This window comes from Sceloporus occidentalis, unplaced genomic scaffold (assembly GCF_023333645.1).
Source record: "Sceloporus occidentalis isolate IW3139 unplaced genomic scaffold, rSceOcc1.0.p SCAF_4, whole genome shotgun sequence".
NCBI classification, from domain to species: domain Eukaryota; kingdom Metazoa; phylum Chordata; class Lepidosauria; order Squamata; family Phrynosomatidae; genus Sceloporus; species Sceloporus occidentalis.
The window spans coordinates 142574311-142585329 of record NW_028316984.1 but is presented as its reverse complement, the minus strand read 5'-3'; the positions used below and the strand labels follow the sequence as shown (position 1 = coordinate 142585329).

Sequence of the window (11019 nt, the reverse complement as noted above, 5' to 3'; positions counted from 1 at the left end):
GCCCATGCACCTGAGGAAGTAGACTCAAGTCTACCAAAGCTCATGCTACGAACTTCCTTCAGTTAGGTTGAAACCAAACAACAGAAACAATCTGATTCCACATCACTTTTAACTGCCATGGCTCAATGCTATGGAATTCTGGGAATCTATTTCCAGAATTTCATAGCAGTGACCCATGGCAGTTGAAGTGGTGTCAAATTGGATTATTTCTACACTGTGCAAGCAGCCTCAAGTCTCAAAGGTGCTACAAGATCCTTCTACGTATTGATTTTTCAGATTAACATGGCTAGGTCTTTGAAATCTATAGGTTTCCAGTCCCTCCCCAGCACTAGCCATGTGCTTAAATTTGGAAGGAACTGCCATTATAAAAGAAAAATAACTTATTGTTGTTGTGTGCCTCCAAGGCATTCTGAATTATGGTGACTCTAAGGTGAACCTTAAGTGTTTTCTTGGCAAGTTTCTTCAGAGGGAGTTTGCCATTGCCATCTTCTGAGGCTGAGCATGTGGCTTGCCCAAGGATTTTCATGCCTGAGCATGGAATTGAACTCTGATCTCCGGAATTGTACTCCAATGCTCAAACAACTATGCCAAACTGCTACTTCCCTTCATTCCACAAAGTATTAAGCAGATAATGAATCAATGCTCTGCAGCTCTTTGCAGGCTGTCTGGCTGGGACTGGTAGCTACTATTATAATCAAATGATCCAATGCCAGGGCTTGAGCTGTGAGGAAAGAATAGTGGGCTTAAATACCCTAAAGACACCAGGACCCTGTCTGATCTTGGAAGTTAAGCAGGGTCAGCCCTGGTTTATGCTTGGAAGGGAGACTAACAATGAATACCAGGTGCTACAGGCTACATTTCAGAGGACGGAACTGGCAAAAACCACCTGACAATTCCTTGCCTTAAAAAACTCTGAAATTCATGGGATCACCATAGGTTGACAGATTACCTGAAGGCACATGCATGCACACACACACACACCTAAAATACAGGGTATATGTTATACACAAAATTTATTTTAGGGGTCTTGAGAGAATCCTGTTATTTTAACCACTCATCTGGAATAATGTGTTTGGCAGCTGATGAGGAGACATGTGCTCTCTCAAAGGCAACTGAGACTGATGAACAACATGTAGAACGCCTCAGCATCAAAGGAGACAGGCAGTCATTCTCCAAAAACAGTTGAAACTGAATAGTCATTAATTACAAATTACTCTTTCAAGTGACGCTGAGTAGTACAGCATGCGTGTGTAAGAAAGAAAAAACACAGGTATTTGTGAAAACTGGTTTTTTTAATTGAAATTAATGTCATCTGCAGGATTACACATCCACAAAGTTTTTCTTTTCTATCCTTTGCTCTATATAAAAAGTACCAAGTAATCTGATTGCACTGTATTTTGTTTCTGTGTTTCTCAAATACAATATTCTCTCCAAAAAAATGAAGAAACTATGAAGAAACAAAGAAAGGAAATATTTGAAAAATTCAAAAGCTATAAATGAAAGTGATTCAACATCAGCAACATTACCCCAAAATAAGGCTGAAATGTGGTGCTGGAGGAGAATGGTACAAATACTATAGATTTCATGTTGTGTGCCTCCCAAGTTGTTTCAACTTGTGGCAACTGTAAGGTGTATCATGTGGTTTTCTTGGAAAGATTTGCTGAAGTAGGTTTACCAAAAAGACAAATAAATGGTTGTGAGAGCAAACTTAAATATTCCTTAGAAACCAAAATAATTAAACAGATGCATCATGAAATGAGATGACTCTTTGCAAAAGGCAGTAATGCTCAGAAAAGAGGAAGACTACATTTCAGGTAGATTGATTCAACAAACGAAGGCATATGTTGCCATGTCGAAGCCAATGCAACAGCAAATAGGAAAAAACAGAGAAGGTACTCTTCTTGCCCAATCATAGTATTAATGAAGAAACAAATTTGTGTCACATTTTAGCAAAACATATTTGGAAGAATGAAAAAACATTCTTCCAAACCATTCTTTAAGGAAACGTTACACTCACACAAAACAGCATACCCTAACTGTGGTATGTTACAAACTCAAGAATGTACTTTATTTATCTGGAAATTATGTTAACTATAATTAATCATAATCTCCAAGAATCGCTAGTAAGTAAAACTGACAGGAGAGAGAAAAGAAAACCCTACTACAGGCTGCTGCTGGGAGGGTGGCCCATTACCTATGTCAACATTTCACTGACTATGTAGATGTCTCTTAATTCATCCTCTTTTCCAACCATATGTTCAGCTGTTAAATCTAGCTCAAACCTTCTTCTTCTGTTCTTTCCTTTTCTTTCACCACAGAAATAATTTACTGGAATCTGGGCAAAGAATAAGTCCATAGATCGGGGGGAATGGTAGGGTAGAAGGGAAATTAAAAAAAAAAACAAAAAACCTTGGCTAGAAAGGAGGAGTCACTGTTAGTGATCCAAAGTACAGAAGTGCAACAGAAAGTAATTACATCTTAAGGGAGAAATCTTTAGCACAAGAAACCAGAAATAAGTGAATCAATGCTGTAGTTGCTTGTGTGGTGCCAGAACCAAATGTATGTAGAGTTTACAGCATTGTAAGAATAGTCTTTCTTTTCCATGCCTATCTTTCATGTATGCGCACATGCAATGAAAGAAGCAGCAATTCCAAAAGGCAGTTTGAAGACAAGAGTGATTTGCAGTATTTGGAGATCTGGTGACTTTGAAGAGTACATGAAATTAGTCAGGAGGGTGTAGATTTCCCATGTTCGTGTCAGATTAATGGAAAATCCTATCTGTCTTCATTAGATAGAATAGAAATTATGTTCAAAATACAGGGCATATATTCCCACTCAAATCCTCATCAGCATTTCTGATATTAAATTGTATTGGTTGCTGGTCTTCTTTTCAGTGGTTTCACCAGAAATACCAGAGCAGTGCAATGCCACTTTGTGACCCTAGGGAATCAAGGCAATGGAGGTTTTTTGTCTGAAAACTGGAAGATCAGCTACATACTTTGATCTTTTTCTATCCAGCCCTCAGGTTCCTTCTTCAATTGCTGACACTGGCTGTGTTTAAAGTCTGTCATATTTCAGAAATAAAACTTCTAGAAAAAACACTTTTTTCCAGGAAATGAGATTTCCAGATGGCAGAGAACTCTAGCTCCCTGTCATTTCTGCAGCTGCTGCTGTAAACCAAGCTGATTATTTGCTACGTTGAGAATATAGCTTGCTGCAGTGCTCTATCTTAATATTTTATGAGATGGCTAGGATTTACAATCAAGCCCTATTGTTCAACAACCTAAAGTAATTTCCATATTGGAAAACAACGACTCATATGCCACCTGTATATTTTCATCATTAGAGTTCATCCCAGTGCTCCATGTTATATTTCTTTAAATGTATCAGGCCATTCCACCCTAGGAATTTAATGAAATCATTGTGCACTCTGAGGATCATTTAACCAGGCTAAACATGTATAACATACAGGATTGAGTCAGCTCAAGATACCCTCTTGCACATTGTCTCAGTGTTCAAATACTTGAAGTTACTTATTTCAAATGGAAGTGCAGAAACTCGAGGATCTGCCCCCAAGAATGTTCTTGGGCATGGGCATGCGCTTTCCTCTCGCCACCCCCTAGAATAGGCACCCCTAGAATATGGTCCAGCGCTACCAGACAAACAGGGGTAAAAGATGGATTGATTTGATGGCCTGCTCCAGGGTAACGCAGGAGTTTAAAGTTGTCTTTCCCATGCTGGCGTAGGGATCCAATGGCTATATCTGCATACAAAGAACTCTTCCAATAGCGATCATTCTCCCCTACCACAAAAAGGAAGTGCCCTTCTGCCTTTTCTACAGGAATGCGGCACTGCAAATTGGCTGGGTCCCTTGGGTCATCTAAGGCTTCGTAAATGTCAAACACACCATCCTCAGAAATACTGACTCTGTTCATGTTAAAGCGAAGTCCAGGCAGAGTCATTTCACCATAATGAAGGGCACTGGCAGTGATAGAACTGCAACCAGAAATGCAAACGGCAGCCACCACTTCTGGCAGGAAGGTCATCATTGAAGATGCCAATTCTGCTCCTTTCCCAGTTCCAACAACACCAATTCCTGGACCTTTAACCTTCAGAAAAAAATCAACAGGTGTGGAAATGATAGAAGAGGTGACAAAAATAATTAGCATGTATGTGTCATTCAGGCATTTCATTTATTAAAAATATATTCAGGGGTAGCTGTGTAGACCATTTAGCAAAGTATAGTTTTGTGGATCTTGGATGTTATTGTACTTCATTTACAAAGAAATGCTAGCCAAATCATTAACTGCCTGTCAGAAAAATACACACACTCAACCCAAAAATTACAATTTTAGTATTTTTCCCACTTCTTCTCCCAGTATGTGTGTATCCATACTCACCTTTGGATGGTGCAGCAGAAACCTGGCTGCCTGTTCAAAATACTCAAGGTGGAAATCACTCATGACTTTGGGGAGATCTTCATAATTAAAATATGGCAAGGAAAGAGCAGCGAAGCCGTGAGTTGCCAGAAGGCTGGATCGGAATTCAACTAACCCACCTTCATCACCAAACATATCTATCACTCCTGGAAAGGGGCCATTCCCTAATAAAAGGACAAAGAACAATGCTGTTGGGACAGGACCCTGAAAGAATATAGCAGTTTTATTTGTATGGAAATCATTTCCATACATTTTAAAAAGAGCTTTCTCCAAACAACATTGCTACATCACTGAACAGTGATTAAAGACCTTCAAAATTAGAGAAAATAAAAACAATTTTAAATGGCTTAAAGGAAATATCTATGCACAAACTACAACATATTATACTATGAGCTACAACAGAAAAAAACTTGTGATACCAAATGCAGTCCTGTGACTCTAACACCACCACTTTTATTGCCCTGTACGATTCAGCATGGCGTAGTGGTTTGAATGTTGGACCAAAACACTGGGAGAACAGCCATGAAACCCACAGAGTGACCTTGGCCAAGTTGCACTCTCTCAGCCCCAGAGGAAAGCAAGGGCAATCCCCTTTGAGCAAAGAAAATCCTGTGATAACCTTAGGCTCGCCATAAGTGAGAAATGACTTAAAGGCACAGAAAACAAAACAAAAAGATTTTTAACATCTTTTGCATGATGAAGAAGCCAGCGGAGTTTCAAAAACTTGCATGACTTGGATGATGGAACATAGGGCACGCTTATCAAACTTGTAGGTGATGCTAATATTCCAGAGGGCAGGATCAGAATCCAAAATGACCTTAACTGATTAGAAAACTGGGCCAAAACTAGCAAAATGAATTTCAACAGGGAGAAATGTAAAACACTACACTTGGGCATGAAAAATGAAGTGCACACATACAGGAGATGGGTAACACCTGGCAGTACATACAAGAAGGATCTAGTATCTTAGTGGACCACAGGCTGAACATGAGCCAGCAATGTAATGTGACAGCTAAGAAAGCCAATGCAATTCTAGGCTGCATCAATAGGAGTATAGTATCTAGATGGAGGGAAGTAATAGTATCACTCTATTCTGCTTTGGTCAGGCCTCACCTGGAATACAGTGTCCAGTTTTGTGCACTACAATTCAAGAAGGATGTGGACAAGTTGGAGCATATCCAGAGGAGGGCGACCAAAATGGTGAAAGATCTGGAAATCATGCTCTATAAGGAGCAGCTTAGAGAGCTGGACATGTTCAGCCTGGAGAAGAGAAGGTTAACAGGTGACAAGATAGGCATGTTTAAATATTTGAAAGGATGTCATATTGAGGATGGAGCAATCTTGTTTTCTGTTGGTCCACAGACTAGGACACAGAACAATAGATTCAAGCTACAGGAAAAGAGACTCCATCTCAACATTAGGAAGAACGTTCTGACAATAAGAGCTGTTTGACATTGGAATACACTCCCTTGGAGTGTGGTGGAGGCTCTTTCTCTGGAGGCTTTTAAAAAGAGGCTGGATGTTGGGAGTCTTTTCCTGCATAGCAGGGGGTTGGACCGGATGGCCCTTGTGGGCTCCTAATTCTATGATTCTATGCTATATTTTGTGCATTTTGGTTGACCAATAAAGGCATTGTTGTTTTGTGGATTTTCAATGTTGTTGTATTTTGCTGCAAGGCCAACATGGCTATCTTTAATTTGTTTCCTGAATTTGAAGATACTGGGTTTAGCTGCAACAGAGGAATCCTAAGCAAGAGAGAACTAAGGACTGAGGCTTAATTCTTTGAGGTTTCTACTGCCAACGAAGGTAAAACTTTTTCATTTGGACTATAAATGGCAAGCTTTACCTAAACAGCACCTAAATGTTTTTCCAGGCTTGGCAGGATATATACTTCTTGAGAAAATCAGTATCCTCTTCCTCGCAGAGGGGTCTGTGGCTTCATAAAGGACAGACAGTCTCCATCCCAAGACAAGTTACTTTACTGCTGGCAACAGAGTTTATATTGTACTGTCCTTTGTCTCAGTCCCCACAAGTCTGCTGGCATTGAGATCCCTCCACACCAACTTAACTGTGACAGAAAGATCTCCTACAGAATGTAGGCCTATGACTCTAACATTGTCATTTTTCTTCCCATATCTGATTTAACATCTTTTGCCTGATGAAGAAGCCAGTGGATCCTCAAAAGCTTGCATCACGTATTTTGTGCATTTTGATCGGCCAATAAAGGCATCTCTCTTGTATAATTTTGGATTCTGTTGTATCTATACATGTCTACTCTTGCAAATGTTTTCCATTCTTTGACCTCAGTGTTAAAATAACAATTTCTGTAACAAATCCAACCAAAGACCTATGTGTGAGACCTTTACTGGCCAATTGAAATGCACATTTCTTTTCCTCTTGTGCTGATAGTCTTTTATGTGCCTACAAGTGTGCCACAAGTACAAATGAGAGCCATTCTACAACCCTCCATAACTCCTTTGTTGTTTTGTTTTAGAGTGGTTTTATCTCTAATGAAGGCTTCTCCAAGCTGTGGCTGCCCACTGCTAACAAGAGCCGATTGCTTTCCCTGTTTTGGCTGCCTGGCTGGCTCTTGGTCTTTCCAGTCAGAGGGATATTATTCCTCAACATCAAAAGACAGTGTGAAGCCATTCTGACTTGCCCCTTCCTTATGCTGGCGGTCAAGACCGGGCTTCTGCTGTGCAATTGGGCAAAGCGGGAGTTTTATGGGAGGCCAGGATGACACTGGAGAGTGTTGGACTATGGCTCTAAGGGCCAGGGTCCGAATCCCTGCTCAGCCATGAGAGCCTTGGCCACTCTCTCCGCCTCCTCTGAAAAAGGCAACCCAGGGGCAGGGTTCCCTTGCAGCCGGGGAATCTGGAGGCCTGAGCACAGGGCAAAGGAGGCCAAGGCACCACGAAGTGTGGGGCGCTGAGGGAAAAGGAAGGACATGAAGACCAAATAAAAGCTGGAAACCCTCTTAGTCCTGCTCAAAATGGAGGGCCTTTGGGGATCATCCCTCTGGAATGGAGGCTGGAATGGAAAGAACTGTGAAGCCCTGACTCACCCTCCTTCTCCCGGGGGAGGAAGAGGGTCCCCCGGAGGGCGCCCTCCCGGAGCCGGACCCTCCTGACGCCGCCGCCGCCGGGGAGGGAGAAGCGCCGCTCGGCCTGGGCCTGGGCCAGCGCGGGGCCGGGGGCCAGGAGGCTTGCGGGCGGGAGGTGGCCGCGGTGCAGGGAGAGCGCCACCCGCAGGGGCCTGCAGCGCCGGGGCTCCAGCCTCCGGAAGGGCCTCTCCGTGGGGGCCGGGGCCAGGCTCCAGAAGAGGCCCATGGGCTCCAGGCCCTCGAAGTCCCCGCCCAGGGAGGGCTCCCGGGAGGCGTCCACCCGGCCCTCGGCGTCGGCCTGGTAGTGGCCGCAGGAGGCGAAGAGGCTGCCCCCCGGCTCCCCCTCATCCCCCTCGGAGGCCGCCACGAGGCCCCTCAGCGACACCGCCTCCCCAGGCCTCAGGCCCTCCGCCCGGACCCTGGCAGGGCGGTCCGCCAAGCCCGAGGCCGGGGACACCGAGACTGTGGCCGACCCTCGGCTCCCGGAGCCCCGGAGGGAGAAGCAGGCCGCCGGGGCCTGGAGCCCTCGTCGCCACATGGCAGGCAGCCCTCCTCCTCCGAGGGAAGGAGGAGGAGCAAGCGAGGGCCGGGAGCCGGGGATGCCTTTCTTGGCCAGCCCAGGGCACGACGGCAGGCCTCTTGCAGGCTTCCCAGGCTCCATGGGCTTCTTCTTCAGGAGAGAGGCCACGAGCCAAACAGGAACAGAAGAATGGGAGAGATTAAGCCAGATGAAGCCTCCATGTTGTTTCGGTCCTTAGTAAAGATGTTATGCCGGGGAGGAGGAGGAGGAGGAGGAGGAGGCGACCTTTTGCAGGCAGGCAGGCAGGCAGGATCCTTCTCCTTCTGGCCATGCGGCAATAGGCAGGCCTTCAAAGCCCAGGGAGTTCAAAGTGCAAACAACGGCAGGATGATGATGATGATAATAATAATTACTAATATCCCGCCTCTCTGTGGAACACAACGGGGGGGGGGGGCTTAAAGTTAAAAGAGTACAACCCCGGCCATATCCCAATATCCCACCCCCTTAAAATAGCAATTGAACAGAACACAGTTAAACATACCTAAAAGAACACCATCAACCGACAATGGCTATAGCATGGTTCCAGGGAGTAGGAGCATGTTCAGATTCTTTAGTGGCCGGTTATCTATTCAGAGAGGCCTGCTGGAAAAGATCCATCTTCAAGGCTTCTTAAAAGCTGTTGAAGGTGGTAATATGACGGATCTCCTCCGGCAAACCGTTCCATAATCTGGGAGCGGTTGCCAAAAAGGTCCTCTGGGCAGTTGCAGACAATCCAGTTTTCATAGGTTGCAACAAAATCCTCCCAGAGGACCTGAGTGTCCAGGGCAGATTGTACAGAAGGAGGCAGTCCTGAAGATAGGTTGGACCCAAGCCATTTAGGACTTTAAAGGTGATGACCAACACCTTGTACTGGGCCCAGAAGCTCATAGGCAGCCAGTGGGGTGATTTTAGAACAGGTGTTATATGTCCACTTCTGCCATGCCAGAGATCAACCTGGCTGCCATGTTCTGTACGAATTGAAGCTTCCGAACTAAGCACAAGGGTAGCCCCATGTAAAGTGCATTACAGAAATCCAGACATGAGGTTACCAGCGCATTTACCACAGTTTCTAGGTCCTATCATCCAAATCTGGTAACAGGCGCTCCTGACCATCGCATTCACCTGATTCGCCATGTGAAGCGATGGATCTAAGAGTACCCCCAGACTGCAAACAGTCCTTTGAGGAGAGTGTGACCCCATCTAGGACTGGAGGTTGTATCCTGATACCTGGGTTTGGGGCTGCTACTGTAAGTACCTACATTTTGTCTGGATTCAGCTTCAATCTGTTTTTCCTCATCCAGTCCACAACTGCTTTAAGACATTAATTGAGAGGAGAGATGCCATCTGAAGTCAGAGATGAAGACCGAGACATGGAGAAATATATTTGGGTGTCATCAGCATACTGATAACACCCTGCCCCATGTCTCCAGATGATCTCTCCCAGCAACTTCATATATGTCGTTCCTATGGACCTACGTGTGGGGAGCCCTTTGCAAACTACATGTCATGTAGCGTTCATGGGTTCTTCTCATGCTCACTGGGTCTGCAGTAGCCAACATGCCTTTTTGGTTTTCTTCAGTTAAACTCCTGCACTTCTAGTGTGGTGGAAATTCCTTGTTGAAATAAAAAAGCTATAGAAAGATGGAGTCACCTTTGTCAGCCAGAGAGATGGTTTTTGAAATAAAGGCTTGGAGTTTAGAAAAACTAGAGCAAAGGAATAAGGAGTGCATCTTGACCTGGATGGAAGCTGGCACCAGTAAAAAGACATAACATAATGTACTGAGATAAGTACATTCAGAAGCAAGGTTAGGAGGAAAGCTACTAAATTCCTACAGGAGGGGGTAAGGAGTGATGATGCAGTTTTAATGTATGCATGTCTTTCTGTTCTGATTGTAAGAATTCTGTATGTTTAAATTGCAATTAGCCAATCGGGTGTATTGAAGAAGCTTCTTTGAATAATATAAAAAGAGCCATTTTGTCTTGTTCGGAGCTTCAGCTTTTTGGAACTTGAATTCCACTGAGTTCAATGTTTTTCTTTGTCGACAATTGGAAATAAACTTATGGATTTTCAATTACTAGGTCCTCTTGCGAATTCCTTGCTCTGTCAATCCTAGATTTTTAAGTTTCCTCAAATTTCTGTTACACTAGATTTCCCTTAGATATATCCCATGGAAGGAAAAGCTTGGGAGAACATTCCATAAGGTTGTAAGTATAATCCTTACACTGACAACCTTATGGAATGTTCTCCCTAGCTTCTCCCTCCATGGGATAGATCTAGGGGAAATCTAGAACAGTGTCTAGATTAAGGCTTTTCTCTCCGCTGTCTGAACAGACATAAAAACTACTGGGCCTGCTATTAAAGACATCTCCTACCTATCTGAAGCAGTAGTTTACTTACTCATGATTATCCCCCACAAGTGAAGGATTAAGGATGATGCTTGAAATTTGTTCCTTCCCAGCTAACATATCTGCTCCCATTTCAGGACTGGCAAGGATTTTTTTTGGCTAGGAAGAGCTCCATTTCAAAGAGCTGAGTAGAGAGAGCTCTTCCCACTGGAAGATTTAGGAAATAATCCCCTCCATTTTTATGTTCCATATCACACCAAAGTGTGGAGCTCTTCTTCAGAGCATTCTTTTTGAAAGAGCATAACATATACCCACAGCCTCAGAGAAAGACCAGGGCAAACCCTCTCTGAACAGATTCTGCCATGAAAATCTCATTTAGGATCACCCTAAATCCAAAATGGTTTGAAAACATACAACACCACAACAAGATTACACTTTAACATTCCCTTCCCACAAAAAGAACAAACTTGGAGGAAAAGAGGGTATTCTCCTATTCACTTAATATTTGTACAGATCTCCCCTAATATGTACAGCTGACCAGTTTACACCCAAAATATAAGTATACTTTTAAT

The 11019-nt window shown here is 43.8% G+C and overlaps 1 protein-coding gene across 1 annotated transcript; it reads right to left on the bottom strand.

Moving 5' to 3' along the window:
- Positions 1-1002: 1002 nt before the first annotated feature.
- Positions 1003-8321, bottom strand: LOC149314746 (acyl-coenzyme A thioesterase 1-like). The gene is made up of 3 exons (XM_089521842.1): positions 7504-8321; positions 4401-4603; positions 1003-4109 (listed from the first exon to the last, which is right to left on the bottom strand). Exons 1-3 carry the CDS (start codon positions 8201-8203, stop codon positions 3534-3536), a joined length of 1479 nt encoding a protein of 492 aa, XP_089377968.1. The 5' UTR covers positions 8204-8321; the 3' UTR covers positions 1003-3533.
- Positions 8322-11019: the final 2698 nt, after the last annotated feature.

Bases quoted from the DNA above. Each gene is read 5' to 3' on its own strand.
- LOC149314746 (XM_089521842.1), bottom strand. From the start codon at position 8,203: ATGGAGCCTGGGAAGCCTGCAAGAGGCCTGCCGTCGTGCCCTGGGCTG. The intron at 4,604-7,503 runs GTGAGTCAGGGC...TCCTTTTATTAG, and splicing joins CCTCCCCCGGGAGAAGGAGG to GGAATGGCCCCTTTCCAGGA. The intron at 4,110-4,400 runs GTGAGTATGGAT...TTTTTTCTGAAG, and splicing joins TTCTGCTGCACCATCCAAAG to GTTAAAGGTCCAGGAATTGG.